The sequence below is a fragment of the Sminthopsis crassicaudata genome, chromosome 2 (assembly GCF_048593235.1).
Source record: "Sminthopsis crassicaudata isolate SCR6 chromosome 2, ASM4859323v1, whole genome shotgun sequence".
Classification (NCBI taxonomy): domain Eukaryota; kingdom Metazoa; phylum Chordata; class Mammalia; order Dasyuromorphia; family Dasyuridae; genus Sminthopsis; species Sminthopsis crassicaudata.
The window spans coordinates 605,379,236-605,405,797 of record NC_133618.1 but is presented as its reverse complement, the minus strand read 5'-3'; the positions used below and the strand labels follow the sequence as shown (position 1 = coordinate 605,405,797).

General features: G+C 37.2%; 1 protein-coding gene across 1 annotated transcript in view; it reads right to left on the bottom strand.

The window, feature by feature from the left end:
• TNKS2 (tankyrase 2) overlaps positions 1-8,737 on the bottom strand; it is a 61,115-nt gene extending 52,378 nt beyond the window's left edge. Inside the window, exon 1 of the mRNA XM_074295861.1 lies at positions 8,319-8,737. Within this exon, the coding sequence (XP_074151962.1) occupies positions 8,319-8,523 (205 nt within the window). The 5' untranslated portion in view covers positions 8,524-8,737. The remainder of the gene's footprint in view (positions 1-8,318) is intronic.
• Between the last annotated feature and the right edge of the window lie 17,825 nt (positions 8,738-26,562).

The window sequence follows — 26,562 nt, the reverse complement described above, 5'->3', positions numbered from 1 at the left end:
GTTGATAAAAAGTAATACAAGAGTGAGAAAATTAAGAAAGGATTTTGAAAAGTAGAGATGAGGAAAAATATGGTGAATTGTGACTAAAGCCTGAAATGAAGAATAATTAGTCATCCTAAGCCAGTGGTCCTCAAACTTTTTAAATAGGGGGCCAATTCACTATCCCTCAGACTGTTAGAGGGCTGGACTATAGTAAAAAACAAAAACTCTCACTCTGTCTCCACCCCTCAGCCCATTTGCCGTAACCCAGCGGGCCACATAAATGTCCTTAGTGGGCTGCATGCGGCCTGCTGGCCGTAGTTTGAGAACCTCTGTCCTAAAGCAATGTTGACTCTGGTTGGCAGAATTTTTATCTGTTGACTGATAGCGAGTCAATGAATGAAAGACAATGAAAGAAAATATGCCTTTGAAAGCTTATGCAAGGAAGATCTATATGTAGTTCACCATTAGCTTAAGAATATCTATATCCTTTTAATTGCTTTCTTTCTTTCTTTCTTTTTTTTTTAATAGTATGGATATGAAATTAGTTAACTGAGAAAAATGTCAAAAGTTAGTAGAGAATGGAAGTAACTTACTGATTCAGAAGGAAAGTAGAAGAGGAATAGAATGGTGCTACTTTGACAAGAAACATTTACTAAGAGCACACTAAGTACTTGACATTGTGCTAGGTACCATGGATGCAAAGACAAAAGTTAAATAGTCCCAGCCCTTGAGTACATTATCCTATGCAATGTCTCAAGCTTCAGGAATTTTTGTGAAGCAGTTTTCAGGGATCCATAAACTTTTCAGTTCTTCCAAGGTGGTATGATCCAAGAAGTGTGTTTACTACTTTCCTGGCCTATGCTCTGGTCTGTGAGTGACCACAAGCACTCTTTTCTGCTGTGCAACTGTGAGGAGGTTCTGACTGCAAATTCTAGTGTGCTTGTGCTCCTTCTTGCCCTTGGACTTCTGAGCCAGAACAATATCTTGGATCTTAGTATGGGCAAAGCAACAGAATCTTGCCTCAATATTAGTAAAGAGACCTCCCTTTAGTTTTTCGACCCTCTTACTAGGGACTGAGATCTCTGGAAGATGTCACTGCCATTATTGCCAATTTAGTGGCTCCCAGAATTTGTCCTGGTTTGCTTGTTTCCCAAGGCCCTCTCATCCTAGTGAAATAAACCTTTTCTGCTGACCTTCAAATTGTCTTTGGTGTCTGGGGGCTGAAGGTCTGGAAACTATCAGTGCCGCCACTGATTCAGAGGCCCCAAAGCCTGCTGCTGCTGGAAGGGCCTGTGCCAGGACTGTGCTGCTCTCCCACCCCAGTGCAACAGATGTTTCCTGCTAACCCTCTAAATTGTCTTTGGCTGGAAAATTGTTTGACTCAGTCTTTTTCTTGGTTCTAATACTCTAAAGTTTGTTTAGAGTCATTTTTTAAAGGTATTTGGAGGAGTTTAGGGGGAAAGCTTACAAAAGTCCCTGCCTTTACTCCTCCATGCAGGCTGAGTGTTTATTTCTTCTTATGGGGCTTTGTACCTACCACTCATTTCACCTTTCTCTTTTTTTTGCAATCTCTTCCCCCTTTAGTTTGTAATCTTCAGCGCCCTATTACTGCTATGTCTTTACTCTTGAGAGCAGCATTTATCTAGATAGTGAATCATTCAGTGGAATATGGTGCTCTGCAGGGCAACTGAGGCATTAAAGTTACATGAGAAAACTCTCTATTTTCTCCTTTTATAAGGAGTAACAAAATCTTTCATCTTTGGAGACTTCCTTAACCATGTTAGTACCTGGTGGTGTAGTCCACGACTCATTAAATTTAGAGAAGGAACAGTTAGGTTTCTTGGGTGAGAAATAGGAACATTATATGCCAGGTAAATCAAACCACTGTCACCATCTACCCTGGGACTCAATGAGAAAATTCAAGAGCTATGCCTAAGAGCTGGGAAAATAATATCATTCCTCTGGCCCCAACATCACCACTAAAGGCAATAACGGTAATGGTGATATGACTTGAAGGTGCTACTTATTCTATTCTTCCCCCACCAGCAACAATTACTGAAGACTCATCTAAGAAAATTCTCATCACCAAAGTCCTTGATGCTTTCAAATTGTTCAACTCAGAAAGAGACATTAAAAGGAAAATAAGCCTTAAGAACTAGTGGGCCTTAGCTGAAGACTCCTATATGTGTTGTCTTCCCCATTAGAAGGAAGACTGTCTTGCTCTTCTATTTATATCACCAATACTTTACACATAATAAGGGCTCTTTCATTCACTTTTCCTTTTCCTTCTATCTATACTTCTTTCTTGTCTCTTCTGTCTCTGTAGACTCAGGGATTACTTGAAAAGAATAGTCCTTGAATTGGAACCTTTTCCTTTTTGCTCCATTAACCAGCAAACATTTATTAATGTGCCAGACACTGTGCTAAGTGCTGGAGATACAAAAAGAGGCAAAAGAAAGTCCAGCCCACAAAAAAACTTGCAATCTAATGGGGCTAATGGTCAGAAAACTAATGAACCACAGCATATCAATTTCTCCAATTCTTTAGATATTTTAAAAAACGTTCTGTATTTTTCTTTCTTTCTTAATTTCATGTTTGGAACTACTCTGGACATGCAAAGATCAGAAGATAGGTTCCTTATTCTACCTAATTAAAGAAACTCCAAAAGAAAACCATGGCTTATTATTATTAATCAATTTTTTTTCTTTTGAAAGGGGAACTAAATATATCTGGCCCTAATACATACAATTATATTTCTCTAATTCATTACAGGTTTACAAAAAAGTTTGAAGGGATCAGAAGAGTGAAAGAATACAATACCTAAGAAAAGAAAATCCTTAGATCAAGACATAAGATATAGGGATGTCAGATTCCTGACCAAGAATAAAGCATAACTAACAAATGTTGGTAAGAATGTACTTCCTGAAGCCTTGCAAATTTAATAATAATAAAAACAAAGGTTTAAAGTTAAAATATGCTTGGGAGGAAGCAAACTGCCTTAGTACATATACCAAGAAAGATATAAAGAGAATATAGCTAAAAACTATCAATTGAAACAACACTACATGATGATCAATTCTGATGGACGTGGCCCTCTTCAACAATGAGATGAAACAAATCAGCTCCAATAGAACAGTAATGAATTGAACCAGCTATACCCATCGAATGAACTCAGGGAAATAAGTGTGAACCACTACATAGAATCCCCAATCCCTCTATTTTTGTCTGCCTGAATTTTTGATTTCCTTCACAGGTTAATTGTACACTATTTCAAAGTACGATTCTTTTTGTGCAGCAAAATATGGACATGTATACATATATTATACTTAACATATACTTTAACATATTTAAAATGTATTGGTCTACTTGCCATCTGGGGGAGGAGTGAGCGGAAGGAGGGGAAAAATTGGAACAAAACAGTTTGCAACTGTCAATGCTGAAAAATTACCCATTCATATATCTTGTAAATAAAAAGCTATAATAAAAAAAAGGAGAGAGAGAAAAAAAGAAGATTTGATCTATTAAAAAAAAAAAAAGATTATCAATTGAGACACCCAGAAGTTACCACAAAGCAAAATCCTAGGAAGTCTCCAGTGGTAAAACCTAAGGCTTCAAATATTTATACTTAAGTACTCCAAGTTCACATAACAAGCTGGCTGAATTACAGGTCTTAACAAAGGAGGCAAATTTGACTCCACTGGTAAACTTGATGCTTGGTAGGGTAAAGTCTCTGACTTAGATAAGGATCTAAACATACATAGCTTATTCAAAAGGAAAAGATTAAGTAAAGGATAGCATGATATAGGAAGAAGAAATATACTCAGGTTAGACAATTTAGGAAACAGCATGAAGTTCAGCATCTTGGTTAAGGTCAATAGAAAGAGTAACAGAAATGTAGACTATATATAATCACTGGAACATTCTAGAGATACTGGACAAAAAAGAAGAAACAATTCAGGAAATATCACGAGCCTGGAAATGGAGGCATAAAACAGCAGTGATGTGGGATTTCAAATTTTCAGTTATTTGCTAGAGCAATATTCCCACCAAAAGCAGATATTTCTTCCCAGTTTCTTGAAACTAGAATTTTTCTAAATGTTTTCCTTACCTTACATACTACTTCAGATGGCTCTTTTTCCCTTGTTGGTGGCTCTTATACTACCATGATTGTTTTTTTGGGAAAACCCATGACTTTTTAAAACAGAAATTGTCTTAATGACAATTTCAACTTTCAAAAGGTGAGGGAATCAGTAAAGAATCTTATTCTGATAGAGAAGTTCTGCGTACTGGGGGGTGACAGGCTTACTCCTTACTCTTGTTTTATCCCCATTTGTGATCAAGTACCATTTAGTTCCTTGCTGTTTCTTAAAGTTGACACTATCTCCCAAGTTTGGGCATCTTCATTTGCTGTCCCTCATACTTTCAATGTTTCCCCAACCCTTTTTTTTTTCAAACTCTTTTCCCTTCATCTCCATTTCCTATTTTCCCTGGATTCCTTCACATCTCAGATAAAATCCTACCATCTGCAAGAAGCCTAGGGTCTTTTTTTTTGTTGCACATTTCCAGTTTATTCTGTATATAGCTTCTTTCTACATAACATGTGTGGAATAGTCCTCTGAGAATACTATTAAGTTGGTGCACTTGACTAGCAGAACATTTTGGGAACCAATATGGAATTATCTGTTGTCTTGACTCCCTTGACTTAACGACTGTAGGCATAATCCTCTGGAAAATCAGTTATAAAAAGAAAGGTCTCATATGTATATATGTGTATGTGTGTGTGTGTGTTTAGAGGGGTTCTTTTTTTGGGAGGGGCAGATTGGTTAATTATATATAACTCTCCCATCTATAATAATAACAGAAAGCCAACATTTATTTGTTCTTTTTAGATTTGCAAAGCACTTTGCAAATACCTCATTTTATCTCAACTCTTTGGAGATTGTTAGGAGAGACAGAATTTAAATCAAACTGATCACTGGCAAGTATTGTAGGGAAAATTATATTTTAGGATAAACAATGAAAAATAATACATGTACAAAATGAAAATCTGATACCTAATCAGAAAATTCAATTCCATTTGGTTTGTTTTTCCCATAAGGACTCAACACATACCCCTAACTGAAAGTATGTGATTTAATTCTATAATGAAAAATATTTAAGACTAAAGAGTTTCCTTTTTTTTTTTTTTAAAGCCAACAAAATGAAGATTTAGAGAAAAAGTAAATTCTTGCAAAGCTTTGCTGATATTTCTTCCCAGTTTCTTGAAACTAGAATTTTTCTAAATGTTTTCCTTACCTTACATACTACTTCAGATGGCTCTTTTTCCCTTGTTGGTGGCTCTTATACTACCATGACTGTTTTTTTGGGAAAACCCATGACTTTTTAAAACAGTAATTATTTGGCTAGGAATCCAAGGAAAACAAAGTTCTCTCATTCTCTACATTGTCTCTTTTAGTGGTTTCATCAGTTTCCATGAGTTAATTATAATCTCTATGTGACCATCTACATAACCAGATTTTTATACACAGCTACAGAATTTCTTTCTGTAACTAAACCTACATCAACTGGATGTCTCATAGCTCCAAATTTCTAAAAGAGAACTCATCTTTCTCCCTAACTTTCTCTACAACCCCTCCTCTCTTCAGAACTGCCCTATTTCTATTAAGGGGAATTACTATTTTTCTAATCATCCAGGTTCACAAGTACTCAATCCTGGATTCTCTTCCCCCAAATATTGATTCAGTATATCTCTCAAATCTGTCCCTTTATCTTTGTTCACATTACTAACACCCTTTTCATCTTTATTTGGATAGAATACAATAGACTCCTAACTTATGTACTCAAGTCTCTCTCCCTCTAATTCATCCTCCACATAGAAACCAAAAACTAGATCTTATTCAAAAGAGTTGGCTTAGTCGTAGGTCACTTACCAGCTAAAAAAAGAAAAAAAAAAATCCCAATAGCTCCCTATTGCCTTTAGGATAAAATATACATTCTTCTATTTAGCATTAACGTTCACAGTAGGGCTTCTGCTCATCTTTCTAAAATTAATTCACATTACTCTTTACACACTCTAAAGTTTTGACAAATTGGATTATTTACTATTCCTCACAATCAAAGGGGGTATTTATTAGGCCCTGAATGTATACTATAAATGTATCCTATAAGTATTATAATGTATACAAAAGTCTGCATCTGTGCTTTCAACTGATGCCTTGAATGCATCCCACTCCTCACCTCCAACTCTTAGAACATCAATCTTTTTTTGTAAGGTCAGTTCAAATTCCTTCTTTTATAAGAGGTATTTCCTGATTCTCTCCACCTATGACTGCTTCTTCTACAAGTTACCTTATATTTACTTATAGAGCATTGCAGTCTCCTACTAAATGCTAACTACTTGAAGACTTTGTTTTTCTTAGTCTCTAAGAGCAGTACTAGGCACATGGTAGGCACTTCATATATGTTGACTAATAGAAAAAAAATGTAAAGTCAATTTTTTCCAAATATAGCCAATCTCTATCTTATAGATAAGCAGGTTACTCAAAATCCTATCTTCTTACAAAATACAAGCAAAAACATTATGTGTGTATGTACAAATATATACATACTAATATGCTTTGTTACAAAGAACTATCATATTAAGATTCCAACAAAGCTATTTACCAAAAAAAAAAAAAAAAAAAAAAAAATCACTGTAACATCACATAGTTTATAAAGGTTACAAAATTACTCTCTCGAAAGGAAAGCAAAATAAATGTACAAGTTGTATTCATTATTTAAAAATTAAGAACAGTTCTTTTGTAACCTTATTAACTATTTGGACAGAATTTACAAAGTATAACTAAAAAATGCCCAACCTTGCATTAATTTTTCTTTCAGCCTCTCCCCTGTTCTTTCTCCTCCCCTTCCCCTTTAACTTCTTATAATCACTAATTAGAGGCAAGGTTAGGAGTAGGGAGGTTGTTGAGGAAACATGAGGTCTGGACAAAGGTGAGAGGAGGAGAAACCAAAGTTAACTACAGAGATCAAGATTATATTTTTACTGATCTTCAAAGGCTTTTTTTTTTTTTTTAATAAAATGCCTTTCTCAAAGAATAAGTGGAATCTAAGTAATCTTACCTTCATATTATTTGTTACATTCCCCCAAGTCAGGAAGCAATTGTTTTGCTATAACCCACATTGCCTAGCATGCCAAAGACTGTTTCAATTAAAAAAGCCTTAGATAAAATTATATTGTAACAGGGAAAGCAAGTCTTTGATGATCTCTCCCTTTGATTTTTGGACTCCTGCCTCTACCTAGCATTCTCATAATGCTCTTTCTCTCCTGTTTTAGTAAGAGGATTTCTTTTTAAAGGGTGGGGGTGAGCGAAATGATTTGAAAAAATTGAAAAAATAAAATGTAATTAAAAAACCCCAACTTAATGTAAGCTTTAAATGAAAAAAAAAATGTGAATTTCACAAATCGTAAAATGATCCGCAAATGTTAGACTTTAGTACTTCTTAGGAAAGATGGGAAACCCCTCCTAATGAAAACTTTGGGTAGGCCCAATACAAACAAAAGTCCCAAGTAGCCGCATTACGGCCCGCAATTTGTCCAGAATCCTTTTGTTCCATCCATTTATCAAGCTAGGCCCTTTTCTAATTCCCCCCACCCCCACAACCTCAATCAAAATGTCTAGTTCTAGTGTCTAACAAGACAAGGCCAAAAGCATGACAGCAAATCTGCTGAACTACTTGTGTACTCCCTTCTGGCACCCCCTCTTCCTCCCTAAAATAATTTTGTCCTTGAATTTCTAATTGCTCAGACTGGCCCTTTCCTTTAAGTCGCAATTTATGCGATTTGTGTAACAAATGTCGTGGATTTCAATCGCATCTTATCTTCCACAGCTACGACGCGGACGCTGATGGCTATTTTCTTCCCTCCCTTCCACCAGCATTTCCTTAGAACTCAGGCCTTTAGTGCCTTAACACCAAATGTAATGGTAGAAATTTCGGTAGCGCATGAGGGAAGAGCCTCTTTACCCTTCAAATCACCCAAGTGAGTCCGGTAGCGGGGTCCCGCACCAAAATCGAGTTATCTGGACGGGAAATCCAGGTGAGGACTTGGGGAGATTAAAACCAAACAAATAAAATGCCACCTAAATGGTGGGTGGGGTTAAGGGTCCTCCCGGACCTCCCCCTCCTCCGGTAACCAGGGCCCGGGTTTCGCGGGGGATGGGGGAGGTTGTCCCGGGCCCGGGAGCTGGGGGGAGAGGGGCTGCCACCTTCCCGAAGACCTCGGGCCCGGGGGGCGTGCGCTTTACTTCCGGTCGCCCGCGGCCCCCTAAGTTAGTTACCTGCGGCGAAGTGGAGGGGGGTGGACTTCCTGCCCGCCGTGTCGCGGCTGTTCACCTTCTCCGGGGTCACCAACTTTTTGACGCGCTCCACGTCCCCGTTCCGACAAGCCTCGAACAACTCCCGGGCCGCGGGCTCCACAGCCTCCCCCGCCGAGGCCGCGCCCGCGCCGGGTCCTCCCCCGCCGGCGCAACGGCGGCCGGACATGATCGCGGCCAGCGGCGGCGGCGACGGCAGGAGGAGGAGGGCGAGGCCCCCGGGAAGAGACGTGCCCAGAGCCCCGGGCTGCTCCGCTCCGCTCCGCCCCGCCGTCACCGGCCCTGGCGCAGGACCAGGACCATGACTCCCCCTTCTCCCGCAGCGATCCAAGCGCGCGGGCCTCGCGCCCAGGCCCCGGACGCTTCGAGCTCCCTCGGCTGCCCAGCCGCGCAGGCAGCACTAGCCCTCCCGCCCCGCCCCCCCGCTTCCTCCGCGGTTGCCGCGACGGTGGCTGCAAAGGCCACTTCGGCTGGCTCTGGGGAGTGCGGGAGGCTCACGGGACGGCCACCGGCGCGCGTGCGCAGAAGGGGCCGACGCGTCGGGCAGGTTTAGTTCAGAGTGGGGAGGGGCCTGTTGGGAACCGGACCAGAGGAAGGAGGCGATTGGGGCGCAGGCGGAGAAGATTCAAGACTCGCCTGCCATGTTGGCTGCTAGGACCCCTTCCGCCCACCGTCTCGGCTAACATCTTTTGCGCATGTTCTCAGAGCCGAGATTCATTTATGGGCGTGTTGGCTAGCTCGGCCCTGAGACCCTAGGAATCTTGGAGACCCCTCCGGAGGGAAATTTCCGGTTGTTTGCTTCTTTCCCTACTGGTCTTTTCTCCTGCTCACCTCCAAATATCACCATTTTCTCTTTTTTTTCAGTAGGCGATTTCTAGAAAGTGGGAGGCCTAGCCCGATTCCCGCCACCGTGAGGGCCCGCCCCCTTATTACTTTGTTTGCTTTTGGAGTATTTTGGGATGCTATCACTCAAGCCGGACTTTAGCGCCAGCTGCCTAGATTTGCTTATCTTTTTGTGAGACGCTCGCCCCGCTCCCTTAGGAGAGTAAACATCCCGAGGGCAGGGATTGTTTTGTTTTTGCTTCCTAACCCCGGGAGGCGTTAACGTCCGGTTGAGCAAGCAATTTAATTATGCTGGTGACCTTTTAAAGGAATAAACATTTAAAAGGTGTTGCAAGAATGAATAAGCACTAACTAAAGGAAGGTGAATGAATGCATAAATCCTGCCTAGGAGATTGAGTCTCCTAGCAGAGGAGCTTTCCCGACCCTCCCCTCTCCCATTCGTGCTCGGTCCATTTCGTGCTCGAGACCCCAGTCCTCCGCCCCCACTCTTTTAAGGACGCTGGCTTTCACTCTGCATTGCCGCACTTCTGGACTACTGTAATAACCTGCAACTCAGTTGGCCAGCCCCAAGGCTCTCCCGGAGCCGATCGCCAGAGAGCTTCCTCAAACGGAGGATTAGCCACGTCACCCCCTCGTCAGTCCCCTCTGAGATTTAATCTCAGATCAAAATCCTTCATGACCTGACCTCCTACCTCCCAGTCTTCTCATAATGTACTCCTTCCCACATGCCCTATGATCCATTAACATTAATTTCCTTGTTTCTTGAACAAGACACTCCCATCTCCAGACTCAATTTTAAATGGTTGTCCCCCATTCCCGGAATTCCCTCTTGGCTCATCTCTTATCTCCTGCTTTTCCTGGCTTCCTTCTGAAAGTCCTAGCTAAAAAATTCGCACTTTGTACAAGGAGGCTTTCCTCCTTAAAACTAAGGAGTTAAGTATCTCCCTCATTATTTACATGTAAGCTTCTTGAAGACAGAGGCAAAGTCTTTGTATTCCTAGCTCTTAGAATGGTAACTGACCCAAAGAAAACAACAAATATTTGTTGACTAATTCGAAATTCTTAAATCGATAGTGTAAATGTGGAGAGTACAGTGAGGGCGTTGTTTTTCACATTTCACCTGAGACAAACGTTGCCCTCCTACCTTGATTAAAAAAACAGGAATAGCATCAAACTCACAGGGGTTGTGAAAATTTTGGAAGATAATAGAAACTTTACTGCAAACTTTAAAGCTTGTTCAAATGTAATTAAAGAAAAAAGAAAAAAAGAGTCGAGTTAATAAAAACCAGTTTGTTTCTGGGAGGACTAGGCCTGGTGGATCATTCTTACAAAATAGAGTTGTTTGGGCTTTTAGAAGTCAATCATTCTACTTTCTCATTTTGGGGAAGTGGTGATTCAGGCCTTCCGAAGTTTCTAAGTGCTCTGGCCACTCGCCTGCTGCTAGAAGATAAAGTCCCTTTCCTAAGCCACCCACGCACACGGAGACTTTTCAGTTTTTTGCCTTCAAGGCTCAATGTATATTTCAGTTCTGAAAAAGGTTTTGTAGGTGGGGAAAGACACACTGCTATTTGTCCTGGGAGCTGCTTCCTCCTCTACCCTCCGGGTTCTTCAGATGAAAACTCTGAACTTCAGTTTCTAGATCAAGATGTATTAGCATCTAATAAAATTTTATTTGTTGAACAAAGCCTATGCTGACTTCTGGCATTTTTGTTGAATTTGTTTTGGCAGTGCATAGAGAACTAGCCTCAAGCCTCTTAGCTCATACTGGCACTAAGTGCTCTAAGCTACTCTTAGAGCATCTTCCCAGGAGTTTTTAAGGTAATGACAGTTATCATATTCATACTGGGGGCTGTCCTTTTTATTTTTTGCATTTCTAGAACTTGGAACATAGACACTTCATAAATGTTTTGATTGATTGCTAATTGATAAAATTAGAGTACTAGACTAGAAAACTTATGTTAAAAAAAAGAGAGAGAGAGATATAGAAAGTAGAGAAGTTCAAATGGAGATCTTCAAGTCAAGGCTAGACAAATTTCCAACATATTATAGCGAGTATTCCCCACCCCCAGGCTTCTAACCCCCCCTTTTTTTTTTCATCTTTGATACTCTGAATATGAATAGATTGATGAGAAGAGTATGGGAGAGGTGAGGAATTGACTTAGATATCAGAAGTCAAGCCAGAGGTTAGTGAAAAATGAACCTTGCTAGAATTTTAGGGATTATTAGCTATACAATTTATATGAATTTAGAAAGAAGTAAGCAGAAAAAAGTAATTGACATCCATATAAAATAAAAAAAGAGGACTTTTAAGAATGAAATGAGAAGAAGCAATTTGTATAATACCACTCTAAACAAAATATTTTGAAAGCTGTAAGAACAATAATCAGTACAATAGCCATGATTCCAGAGGACTGATAATGAAACATAATATCCATTACAGTCAATAAACATTTTTAAAGTATCTAATATGCCAGGGACTGGGTTAAGCACTAGGGACACAAAAAGTGGCAAAAGTTCATGCACTCAACAATTAACAATCTGAGGAAACAAGCAAAAATTTACAAAAAGCTATGTACATGATATATAGGAAGTAAGAAAAGGGAGAAACTAGAATTAAGAGAAACTGGGGAGGGCTACTTGTAAGAAGATAAGATTGTGACTTAAAAGAAACCCGGGGAGTCCGTAGATAGAGATGAGGAAGGAGAATAGGCCAAGATCAGGGACAGTTGTAAAAAATGCCTGCAGCCTACATACAGGTGGAGTATCTTGCTAAAGGAATAGCCTGAAGGCCATTCTCACTGGATCAAAGAATATGTATTGGGCAGTAGTTAAAAGACCAAAAAAGCAGTAGGCTGAGTTATAAAGGGCTTTGAATTCCAAACAAAAGATTTTGTATTTGATCCTAGAGGTGATGAGCTCCATTAGAGTTTATTGAGTAGGGGGGTAATATGGTTAGACCTGCAATTAGGAAAGTTGATTTGATGGCTGGGTGAAGAGTGGATTGAAGTTCAGAGAAATTTGAGGCAAGCAAAGTCACCAATAGGCTATTACAGAAAGTTGATAGAATTGGAATACAGAATAGGACATACATTTTTATATGCAGGCATTTAGAAATTTTGTTTTGCTTATATATATTTTTCAATAAAGTGAGAGTAGAAAAGAATAGATTTCTGCTATTTAAAAAAATGAGGACTATATGTATTTCAAATGAGGCTTATATTATTCATTTTACTGTTTGTAGCAAGAGAAATGGGAATAATCTGAAAATATTTGTAATGTAAAAACAAACATCAATACAATTAAAAAAAAAAAGAAAATTTACAAAGGCAGCATAATTGCCTTTCTGGTATTTCACTGTCTTCTGTAAATTTTCACATTGTCTCTCATTTTATGAGTTATTTCATAAAATGTTAGATTTTGGGAGAGACCTCAGAGTCCTTCTGGTTCAACATTAACTCAGATAAGAAACTCTTCTACAACATAACTGGTAAGTTGCCTCATTTCCAGCAATGGCGAGTCCATTACTTTCTGAGGTAGTCTGTTATACTCTTAGATAGCTACAATTGTAAGATTTTCCTTATTTGAAGTCTAAATATAACCCTTTGCAGCTTCCACCTGTTGCTCTAAGTTCTTCCCTCTGAAGCCAAACAAAACAAATCTAATCCCTCTTCCATGAGACAACCTCTAAAAATACTTGAAGATGGCTATCATGTCACCTTACTCATTACTGTAATTCAATCATACTCTTGAATTCATTAACAGCTCATTTTCTTCAGCAGTAATAATGAGATTCCGCAAATATATATACATTTACATTCAAACTTATAAAAAATAAACTTAATATAAACATATTTATATAAAGTTTGTATTTATTTAAATATGCATATGCTTATATATTTGTTGAAAAGGAGAAAGAATCCTTGATATTCAGCAAAAATTCATATCCTCAATGCTTTTTCTCAGATATTTGTGGGCTGAAATAATTAGCAGTGAATAATAAAAAAATTGTTTCCGCTCAGTGGTTTAAAAAACATAAGGACTTTTGAGGATTAATAGAAGAATAGAAAAGAATATGAAAGACAAAGTCATTTACAATTATGCATTAGTTAGAATTTATCTACTAATATAAAACACTGATTGCTGGAAATAGTGACCTGCTTCATGGCCATGCCTTTTCTATTTGGATTTTCAAATCCACTACCTCCTCATAGATAATTTAGATTCTACCCTGGATCCCTCATGTTTGCATTATTTTTGCTAGGTCTAGTCTCCTAAACTACTTATTGGCCTACTATTGTTGTTGTTTATTTTTCATTCTCAAAGAGACCATGACATTAGGTGATGCCATGACATACAAGTGAATTAGATTTAAGTGAGAGGGGGCCCTACTTTCCTCTCCAGAGTCATCTGCGTCCAGTGGCAAGATATAAATCAAGAGGACTGGAGAGGGTCCTGGATGACATGGCAGACCTTGGCCTTTTTAATCTAAGGTCCTCAATATGTCTCAATTTGATTGAGGGTATACCCATTCACTGATTAAGGGTAGGTAGCAGTTGAGCAAAGAATCTCCTTTCACCTATTCCACCCCCCAAAAAATCCTAAATAAATACATCTGGGAGGGGAAGACCCTCAAGGTTTCTGGCCAAAGCAGAAATGATTGCTATTTACATTCAATCTGAGTCAATCAGAACCTACTATACTGACATGCCTCTAAAAGGGTACCCACTCCCCCTGCTCTATTTCTATATCTCCTTTTATTGCCTTCCATTATTAGTTAGAATGCAGACTTAGACTTCTTGAGGTCATGATCTATCTTGCTTGCTTGCATTTGTATTTTCACTGCTTGATATAGAATGAGTGTTAAATACTTCTCTCTCTAATATATTGTCATAATAAATGTAAGTACTGGAGGACAAGAATGTTTAAAAGCTCATATTTTATGAGATTTTATGAAATAAAAACCTCCCTTCCCCCCAATAGAACCATCATTATAAAAAGGAACAATCACAACTTTCTGTTAAATAATACCTTCATAGCCCACATAGTATGATTGTTTATGTCAGTTGTTTAGGGCATGATATTAATTGTGTGATGTATTGTTAAGTCCAATTTCTTGTGACCACATTTTGGGATTTTCTTGGCAAAGATACTAAAGTATTTTGCTATTTCTTCCTCCAGTTCACTTTTCAGATGAAGAATTGAAGCAATCAGGGTTACGTGACTTGCCCAGGGTCACAGAGCTGGTAAGATCAGATCTGAACTGACTACAGATACCATGTACTACCCACTATACTACTTAACTGCCTAATTATGTGTTGCACAAGAAAAGTCAATTGGCTTTGTTTTTTCATAGGCAAAATCTCCCCTAATCCTGGGTCACAAATAAATGCCATTGGACGCTGGGAAGCTGAGGGAAATCTAGAAACATAGACACATCATCAGACATCCATTGTGCCTAGTGGACAAAATTTAATTCATTTTTTCTTGGCCTTAGTTTTCTTATATATAAAATGAATGGTCATGAGTATATGATGCCTAAGCTATTTATCATCTCTAACCTTATGTAAATAAAGGCTGATGAGCCCCACGTGTAGAGAGAAGTTACATATGGTGAGGGCTTGTCCTTGTGTAACTTGAAGAGAAGTAGAATAGACATCTCTAGCCTCTTTCCCCTGTATTCTTTTCCAAGGGTAGTTTTCATTTCTGCCAACTGAGTAAGCAAGAATTTGGAGCCAATACCACTCCACTCTGGTCTCCTCAGATAGAAAGAGTATTGGGCTATGAGTATATATATCTGCTCCTTAAATATTATTAATCTAGGGGATATGATTGTGCTTCATTGATTGCTTTGTCATTTTGGGAATGAGCTCTATGTACAAGGCTTGACATTTTTCCCACCTAATACTACTTCTATAATGAACCCACATAGAGAATGGGAAAGAAACCCATTTATAATAATTGGTAAGGAAACTAATAAGGGCATGTATAAAAGAATATAAGACCAGATGAGAGTGAAGGAATCCACTGGAAGTGAGATAACTCAGCTCAATCAACTTAGAATGTCCTTGATCTCACCCAAGGGGAAATTATCTGAAGTCTCGAAGAGGTCCTCAAACTACGGCCCGGGGCCAGATGCTGCCCGGGGAGGACATTTATGTGGCCCGCCTATGGCAAAATCAGATCCGAAGTGACGTTTGACCTAAACTCCCCTTAGCAATGCACACTTCCGTCACTGGGCTGAGGTGGCAGAGACAGAGTGTGAGTTTTTGTTTTTACTATAGTCCGTTCCTCCAACAGTCTGAGAGACAGTGAATTGGCCCCCTACTTAAAAAGTTTGAGGACCACTGCATCAATCTGGGAACAGGGACATGATAGAAACTCCTAGCTCCTCTCATGTTTTCCCAGAATCTTTCCTTCAGCAACTTGAAGTATATTGGCTTTTTCCAATTTCCCTCTCAAAGTGGCAAGCCAGAAGTACTTAAAGGAACTTGCAACATGAAGAATCCTAAAAACTGATGCTCTAAGAGTGCCAAAGGAAACTGCCAGGAAGCATCCTGAAGGGGGAGTGGCTGAAAATTGAAGCTCTTGAGTTTTGTCTGTTTCATCTTGCCTCTCATGCAGGAGGAGAGATCCCCATAACATTGCCTTTATAATTTAAGGACTTTATACTTGCAGGCACATGATTGTGCTTTATGATTATATATTGAATGAATCCAGGGACTTGGAAATTTGTACATTAAAATAATCCAACATTTCTATAACTCTTAAAGATTTTTATAGTATTTTCCTCACAATGAGTCTACATAGCAGATTATAGAAGTGCTATATATTCCCATTTTATGGAAAAGGAAACTGAGGCTTAGAAAAATTAAGGGATAGTTGTAATGTTCGGGCTAGGTTTCTGGAGGTCCTCCTGAATGGCCTTGGTCTCAGCAAGACAGTCATCATGAGGATGGACAAGAATAGAGTCCAAAGTCTTTATTGTCTCCTTCACAATCTGTGTCTGTCATAGTCTGACCCAGTCTCCTCCAGCAGGCTAGCAATTTGACAATCTCCCAGGCTCAACCAGTTTCAGTCTGAGTCTGACTTTGTCCCCACTTCTCTAAGCCCTTAAATACCCTATTACAATTACATCATTACAATATACTGAATATATGCCTATCTAAAGTGATTATATCATTATATCATACGAGATATATGTGAACTAGAGAACCATCATCTCATCAAATTTATTGAGTTAATACATTGTTTCAAGTATACTTCTCCAGAGTTCCAGCCCTCTGCAGTTATAAACCATTTAAATATCCAGATCTTAAAACCAAGTTTCCAGGACATTTTGCATTAATCCATTTTATGGGTTCTAAAGTGTTTTGTTTTTGTTTTTCTTTTTCAGATGAGTTGGTTCTTTTATTCCCTTTTTTAATTTAATTTTTTTAATTTTATAATTATAACTTTTTTTTGGACAGTACATATACATGGGTAATTTTTTACAACATTATCCCTTGCACTCACTTCTGTTCCGATTTTCCCCTTCCCTCCCTCAACCCCCTCTGTTTTTATTTTTTTAATTAAAAATTAACATTCATTTTTTGAGTTCCAAATTTTCTCCCTATCTCTAATCTCTCACCTGCCCATTGAGAAGGCAAACAATATGATGCCTGTTATACATGTGAAGTAATTTATAATATATTTCTGTATTAGCCAGCCAGGTTACCAAAAAAGGCAAGAAAAAAGTGAAAAAATATGTTTTAATCTGCACTCAGAGTTCATCAGTGCTCCCTCTGGATGTGGACAGTATTCTTCATCATGAGTACTTTGGGATTATTGTGAATCATTGTATTGATTGAAATGACTGTCTTTCACAATCGATCATCATTATAATATTTTTTGCTCACTTCATTTCACATCAGTTCATAGAGGTATTCCCAGGTTTTCCTGAATGTATCTTATGCTATTTCTTATAGTAGAATAGTATCCCATTACAATAACTTGTTTGCTCATTCTCCAACTGATGGGCATTCCCTCAGTTTTCAAACTTTGCCACTACAAACAGAGCTCATACAAATATTTTTGAATATGGAGGTTCATTTCCTTTATCTCTGATATCTTTAGGATACAGACCTTGTAGTGGTATTACACAGTTCCAAATTGTTCTCCAGTAGGGTTGGACAGTTCACAACTCCACTAATAGTGTATTAATGTATATATTTTTCTACATCCCTTCTAGTATTTATCATTTTCCTTTTTGGTCATGTTAGCCAATCTGATGGATGTGAAATGGTATTTCAGAGTGGTTTTAATTTTGCATTTCTCTAATTTTTAATACTTTAGATATTTTTTTCCATATTACTATTGGTAGCTTTGATTTCTGAAAACTACCTGTTTTATTCTTTGACCATTTATCAATTTGGGAATGGTTCTTATATTTATAAATTTATAAATTTTAACTTGCAAGTTCTAGATGCATTATCTCCAACCCAAGTCTGTTTTTGAAAATTTTATATCCCAGCAGAGATTTTTTCCTCCAATGAAATATAGGGTCAAGATGTCATTCTTTGAAATAGGCCAGTTTCTTCTATGTTAAAAAATTTGATCCAGAAGGTAGGGACTTTCATCTGTTATTTTTGGCAGGAACTCTGAGAACTTATTTGCTGCTTCAGTATCTGTACTAATAAAAGCCTTTCTTGACTCTTGTACTTTATGAAATTCTGAATTATTTTTTAAATAGTATTTCATTTTTCCAAATACATGCAAGAATACTTTTCAACCTTCACCCTTGTTTTTCAAATTTTTCTTCATCTCCTCCTTCTTTTTCCCTTCCTAAGACAGCAAGTAATCCAATACAGGTTAAATACATGCAATTCTTCTAAATATATTTCTATATTCATCATGCAGAAAAAAAGACAAATCAGAAAAAAGGGAAAAAAATAAGAAAAAAAAATCCAAGCAAACAAACAACAAAAAAAGTAAAAATATTATGCTTTGATCCACATTCACTCTCCATAGTTCTCTCTCTGGATGCAGATGCTTCTTTCCATCACAAGTTTATTGAAATCACCTTGAATTACTTCAATGTTGAAAACCCATCACAGTTTATCATTAAGCTGTAGTACAGCTTTTAGGGAGAATATAGCAATAATACCAAGGCCACTTGACCTTGGGAGTTAAAAATGATATATTTCTATCTGATGAAAAAGCTAAGGCTACAAATAGTGCTGGCTGTTAGATAACAGCCTGTTGGTCAGTGATAACAATTTTTGAGACTAATACACAACAATAATGAAATGTTTAAAGTTGACACAGACCAGAACAAAATTGGATGTCTGCCATTTGATCTAGTAATGTTTCAGGCCTAAGAACACACCTTTGGAAAGTTTCTCCTTCCACCCTACCCCCAAATTTGCCCAGAAAACTATGGGCCCTGCATCTGTGTACAAAGTCAGAATCAGACCACTCTTCAACTCCATCTCTAAGCCATAAAATTAGTCTATCAGTGACATGAAGCACCTGGTCCCTCTTACTTTTACTTATAAATTTATCTTCTTGTTGCTGGTTCTTTTATATATATATATATATATATATATATATATATATATATATATATATTTTATAATATTATCCCTTGTATTCATTTTTCCAAATTACCCCCCCTCCCTCTATTCCCTCCCCCCGACGACAGGCAAAACCATACATTTTACATGTGTTACAATATAGTCTAGGTACAATACATGTGTGCGAATATCATTTTCTTGTTGCACAATAAACATTAGAATCCGAAGGTACATGCAACCTGGGCAGACAGATATTAGTGCTAACAATTTTCATTCCCCTCCCAGTGTTTCTTCTCTGGGTGCAGCTACCCCTGTCCATCATTGATCAACTGGAAGTGAGTTGGATCTTCTTTATGTTGAAGATTTCCACTTCCATCAGAATACATCCCCATACAGTATTGTTGTTGAAGTGTACAGTGATCTTCTGGTTCTGCTCATTTCACTCAGCATCAGTTGATTTAAGTCTCTCCAGGCCTCTCTATATTCCTCCTGCTGGTCATTTCTTACAGAGCAATAATATTCCATAACCTTCATATACCACAATTTACCCAACCATTCTCCAACCGATGGACATCCATTCATCTTCCAGTTTCTAGCTACAACAAAAAGAGCTGCCACAAACATTTTGGCACATATATGTCTCTTTCCGCTCTTTAGTATTTCTTTGGGATATAATCCCAGTAGTAGCGCTGCTGGGTCAAAGGGTATGCACAGTTTGATAACTTTTTGGGCATAATTCCAGATTGCTCTCCAGAATGGCTGGATTCTTTCACAACTCCACCAGCAATGTATTAGTGTCCCAATTTCCCCACATCTCCTCCAACATTTGTCATTATTTGTTCCTGTCATCTTAGCCAATCTGACAGGTGTGTAGTGGTATCTCAGAGTGGTCTTAATTTGCATTTCTCTGATCAGTAGTGATTTGGAACACTCTTTCATGTGAGTGGATATAGTTTCAATTTCTTCCTCTGAGAATTGTCTGTTCATATCCTTTGACCATTTATCAATTGGAGAATGGTTCGGTTTCTTATAAATTATGGTCAGTTCTCTATATATTTTGGAAAATTGTTGCTGGTTCTTTGCTAACTTTTTAGAACTTAGCCTGTTATTAGTAGTGTAAATAAATCTTTGCCCCTTAACTTGGAGACAAAGTGAGCATGTGAATTCTTTTGCTATCTGACCTAGAGAAGCTAACATTGTTGGGGTATCTTAGACCTTAACAATCTCACAATCTTTTTGTTACCATATATAGTGTTCTCTTGGCTCTGCTAACTTCAGTAAGCATCAGTTCATATAAATCTTTCCAGGATTTTCTGAAATCAGCCTGCACATCTAGAGTACAAGTCCTGAAATCAGGAAGACCTGAGTTCAAATTTGGCCTCAGACGCTTAATACTTCCTAGCTGTGTGACCTTGGGCAAGTCACTTAACCCCAACTGCCTCAGTAAACAATAAAAAATAAAAAAAATTTGACCTGCCTAAGAAATTAACAATGAATTTAGATAAAAAGTGATCAAAGTTAACTAATACATAGTACTTTAATAGTACTCTATAGGAGAAAAAGTTATTTGTTATTGTGGAGATACATAATATTTATTATGTATTCAATTGATAGTAGCTACTGAAATTGAATATGGCAAACCTTTTCTGAAATAAGCATCAAAAGGCCCTTTTGACTTCTGAAGGAACAAAGATTTTTCCAGGTTCAGTCATAAATCCATACTCAGGCAACTGTTATCCATATTTACTTCACCAATTAAGCAATTCTCTTACCAGGCCTTATTCCTCCCTCCCTCCCTCTCTCTCTGCCTTTCTATGTGTGTGTCTGTTTCTGTCCCTATCATCCCTGTATTCCACATTAGCTTAACAGGAATAATTTTTTTCTCCCATACTCCTTGCAACATGACTCAGAACATTTCATTTTATATCTCCTCTTCTTAGAATCAGAGTACTTTACTAGTAAGTAAAAGACAATCAGTATGAGATAGTAGAAAGTGGTCCTTTTGAAACATTACAAATATATCAAATAAAAGGTCTTTGAAGTTTGGATTTTTAAAAATTAATTGGACAATAATCTAAACCTTAATCATGAGTGACTCAAATAACAAATAATAGTAAAGAGCAATAATTTGATTAAAGAAAATGATAACAATGAGACAACATATCAAAATTTATGGGATGCAATCAAAATGGTATATGGGGCAAATGTATATCTGTAGATGCTTATCTCAATATTAGAGAAAGAGAGACAGATAGAGAGAGGGAAGGAGAGAACATAGATCTATATAATTAATCATACAACTAAAAAACACCCTATCAATTGAATACATATGAAGAATACATGTTTCTTTGCTGTGATATTGTCAGTTATGATGCAAGATATTTATTATGTATCACCATAATTGAATAGATATATTTTTCTCCTACAGAAATGCCAATTTTTTTTTCTGAGGTAATTTGGGTTAAGTGACTTGCCCAGGTCACACAGCTAGGAAGTATTAAGTGTCTGAGGCTAGATTTGAATTCAGGTCCTCCTGGCTTCAGGGCCTATGGCTCTATCCACTGTACCACCTAGCTAACCCAGGCCAGTTCTTTAATGCCTTTCAAGAAGCTTGAAACTCCTAATTAATCCACTATATTTTATTTAAAAATGAATACAGAAATAGAAAAAAAATTATTAAATGAATTAGATTCACCCAGGTGTAATCTATCTTCTGTTCAGCCTTTGGTTTACTTTGTTTCTTTTTGTTGTTCCTGGCCTTCTCTCTATCATTGTCAGGGTTAGGAAAAATATAAAAAAAACTTGAATTCATTTTAGTACTTTTTTGGCCCAACAATTCCAATCAAAATTATAAGAAACATACCTGCTGTTTATAATAGAGTTAAAATTCCAACTTCTTTTTTTAAAACATTAATTAATTAATTATTTTTATTATTATAGCTTTTTATTTACAAAACATATGGATGGGTAATTTTTCAACATTGACCTTTGCAAAACCTTCTGTTGCAACTTTTCTCCTTCTTCCCCCCAACCTTTCCCTTAGATGGCAGGTAGTCCAATACATATTAATTATGCTAAAGTATATGTTAAATATAATATGTGTATACATATTTATACAGTTATCTTGCTGCACAAGAAAAATCAGATTTAGAAAAGGTAAAAATAATCTGAGAAGGAAAACAAAAATGCAAGCAGATGACAACAGAAAGAGTGGAAATGCTATGTTGGGGTCATTTCCCATAGTTCTTTTGCTGGGTGTAGCTGGTTCTGTTCATTACAGATCAATTGGAACTTATCTGGATCTTTTCATTGTTGAAAAGAGCCACATGCATCAGAATTGATCATCATACAGTATTGTTGCTGAAGTATATAATTGTAATATTCTTCTCTAAAATGTAATATTCTTTTTTTTTTGTTCATTTTTCCAAATTATCCCCTCCCTCCCTCCACTCCCTCCCCCCATGGCAGGTAATCCCATACATTTTACATGTGTTACAATATAACCTAGATACAATATATGTGTATAAATACCATTTTCTTGTTGCACATTAATTATTAGCTTCCGAAGGTATAAGTAACCTGGGTAGATAGACAGTAGTGCTAACAATTTACATTCGCTTCCCAGTGTTCCTTCTCTGGGTATAGTTATTTCTGTCCATCATTGATCAACTGGAAGTGAGTTGGATCTTCTTTATGTTGAAGATTTCCACTTCCATCAGAATACATCCTCATACAGTATTGTTGTTGAACTGTACAGTGATCTTCTGGTTCTGCTCATTTCACTCAGCAACAGTTGATTTAAGTCTCTCCAAGCCTCTCTGTATTCCTCCTGCTGGTCATTTCTTATAGAGCAATAATATTCCATAACCTTCATATACCACAATTTACCCAACCATTCTCCAATTGATGGACATCCATTCAACTTCCAGTTTCTAGCCACTATAAAGAGGGCTGCCACAAACATTTTGGCACACACAGGTCCCTTTCCACTCTTTAGTATTTCTTTGGGATATAATCCCAATAACAGCAATGCTGGGTCAAAGGGTATGCACAGTTTGACAACTTTTGGGGCATAGTTCCAAATTGCTCTCCAGAATGGCTGGATTCTTTCACAACTCCACCAACAATGTATCAGTGTCCCAGTTTTCCCACATCCCCTCCAACATTCATCATTATTTGTTCCTGTCATTTTAGCCAATCTGACAGGTGTGTAGTGGTATCTCAGAGTTGTCTTAATTTGCATTTCTCTGATCAGTAGTGATTTGGAACACTCTTTCATATGAGCGGAAATAGTTTCAATTTCATCATCTGAGAATTGTCTGTTCATATCCCTTGACCATTTATCAATTGGAGAATGGTTTGGTTTCCTATAAATCAGGGTCAGTTCTCTATATATTTTGGAAATGAGACCTTTGTCAGAACCTTTACTTTTAAAAATATTTTCCCAATTTGTTACTTCCCTTCTAATCTTGTTTGCATTAGTATTGTTTGTACAGAAACTTTTTAGTTTGATGTAATCAAAATCTTCTATTTTGTGATCAATAATGATCTCTAATTCTCCTCTGGTCATAAATTCCTTCCTCCTCCACAGGTCCGAGAGGTAGACTATTCTCTGTTCCTCTAATCTATTTATGATCTCATTCTTTATGCCTAAATCATGGACCCATTTTGATCTTATCTTGGTATATGGTGTTAAGTGTGGGTCCATATCTAATTTCTGCCATACTAATTTCCAGTTTTCCCAACAGTTTCTTCTGAATAATGAATTTTTGTACCTAATGTTGGTATCTTTGGGTTTGTCAAAGATTAGATTGCTATAGATGTACCCTTTTTTGTCCTTTGTATCTAATCTGTTCCACTGATCTACCGTTCTATTTCTTAGCCAATACCAAATGGTTTTGGTGACTGCTGCTATATAGTATAGCTTTAGATCAGGTACACTTAGACCACCTTCCTCTGAGTTTTTTTTCATTAGTTCCCTTGCAATTCTTGACCTTTTATTCTTCCATATGAATTTTGTTGTTATTTTTTCTAGGTCATTAAAATAGTTTCTTGGGAGTCTGATTGGTATAGCACTAAATAAATAGATTAGTTTGGGGAGTATTGTCATCTTTATTATATTCGCTCGGCCTATCCAAGAGCACTGAATGTCTTTCCAATTATTTAAATCTGACTTTATTTTTGTGGCAAGTGTTTTGTAATTTTTCTCATATAATTCCTGACTATTCTTTGGTAGATGGATTCCCAAATACTTTATACTCTCAACATTTGTTTGGAATGGAATTTCTCTTTGTATCTCTTGCTGTTGCATTTTGTTGGTGATATATAAGAATGCTGAGGATTTATGTGGATTTATTTTGTATCCTGCCACTTTGCTAAAATTCTGAATTATTTCTAATAGCTTTTTAGCAGAGTCTTTGGGGTTCTCTAAGTATACCATCATGTCATCTGCAAAGAGTGATAGTTTGATTTCCTCATTTCCTACTCTAATTCCTTGAATCTCTTTCTCGGCTCTTATTGCCGAGGCTAGCGTTTCTAGTACTATATTGAATAGTAATGGTGATAGTGGGCAACCTTGATTCACTCCTGATCTTACTGGGAAAGGTTGCAGTTTATTTCTATTGCATATTATGCTTACTGAAGGTCTTAAATATATGCTCCTGATTATTCTAAGGAATAATCCATTTATTCCTATACTCTCAAGAGTTTTTAGTAGGAATGGATGTTGGATTTTGTCAAATGCTTTTTCTGCATCTATTGAGATGATCATATGGTTTTTATTAATTTGATTATTAATATGGTCAATTATACTAATAGTTTTACTAATATTAAACCAGCCCTGCATTCCTGGTATGAATCCGACTTGATCATAGTGTATTATCCTGGGGATGATTTTCTGAAGTCTTTTTGCTAATATCTTATTTAAGATTTTAGCATCAATATTCATTAAGGAAATTGGTCTATAATTTTCTTTCTCAGTTTTCGATCGACCTGGTTTAGGTATCAGTACCATGTCTGTGTCATAAAAGGAGTTTGGTAGGATTCCTTCATTCCCTATTTTTTCTTTTTTTTTTTTTTTGCAATTTTTTGCTTAGATTTTTTTTTTATATATATATATATATATATTTTATAATATTATCCCTTGTATTCATTTTTCCAAATTACCCCCCCCCTCCCTCTATTCCCTCCCCCCGACGACAGGCAATACCATACATTTTACATGTGTTACAATATAGTCTAGGTACAATATATGTGTGCGAATATCATTTTCTTGTTGCACAATAAACATTAGAATCCGAAGGTATATGCAACCTGGGCAGACAGATATTAGTGCTAACAATTTTCATTCCCCTCCCAGTGTTTCTTCTCTGGGTGTAGCTACCTCTGTCCATCATTGATCAACTGGAAGTGAGTTGGATCTTCTTTATGTTGAAGATTTCCACTTCCATCAGAATACATCCTCATACAGTATTGTTGTTGAAGTGTACAGTGATCTTCTGGTTCTGCTCATTTCACTCAGCATCAGTTGATTTAAGTCTCTCCAGGCCTCTCTATATTCCTCCTGCTGGTCATTTCTTACAGAGCAATAATATTCCATAACCTTCATATACCACAATTTACCCAACCATTCTCCAACTGATGGACATCCATTCATCTTCCAGTTTCTAGCTACAACAAAAAGAGCTGCCACAAACATTTTGGCACATATATGTCTCTTTCCGCTCTTTAGTATTTCTTTGGGATATAATCCCAGTAGTAGCGCTGCTGGGTCAAAGGGTATGCACAGTTTGATAACTTTTTGGGCATAATTCCAGATTGCTCTCCAGAATGGCTGGATTCTTTCACAACTCCACCAGCAATGTATTAGTGTCCCAATTTCCCCACATCCCCTCCAACATTTGTCATTATTTGTTCCTGTCATCTTAGCCAATCTGACAGGTGTGTAGTGGTATCTCAGAGTGGTCTTAATTTGCATTTCTCTGATCAGTAGTGATTTGGAACACTCTTTCATGTGAGTGGATATAGTTTCAATTTCTTCCTCTGAGAATTGTCTGTTCATATCCTTTGACCATTTATCAATTGGAGAATGGTTCGGTTTCTTATAAATTATGGTCAGTTCTCTATATATTTTGGAAATGAGACCTTTGTCAGAACCTTTGTTTTTAAAAATATTTTCCCAATTTGTTACTTCCCTTCTAATCTTGTTTGCATTAGTATTATTTGTACAGAAACTTTTTAGTTTGATGTAATCAAAATCTTCTATTTTGTGATCAATAATGATCTCTAGTTCTCCTCTGGTCATAAATTCCTTCCTCCTCCACAAGTCTGAGAGGTAGATTATCCTCTGTTCCTCTAATCTATTTATTATCTCCCTCTTTATGCCTAAATCACGGACCCATTTTGATCTTATCTTGGTATATGGTGTTAAGTGTGGATCCATGTCTAATTTCTGCCATACTAATTTCCAGTTTTCCCAACAGTTTTTTCCGAATAATGAATTTTTATCCCTAATGTTGGAATCTTTGGGTTTGTCAAAGATTAGATTGCTATAGATGTACCCTTTTTTGTCCTTTGTATCTAATCTGTTCCACTGATCTACCGGTCTATTTCGTAGCCAATACCAAATGGTTTTGGTGACTGCTGCTATATAGTATAGCTTTAGATCAGGTACACTTAGACCACCTTCCTCTGAGTTTTTTTTCATTAGTTCTCTTGCAATTCTTGACCTTTTATTCTTCCATATGAATTTTGTTGTTATTTTTTCTAGGTCATTAAAATAGTTTCTTGGGAGTCTGATTGGTATAGCACTAAAT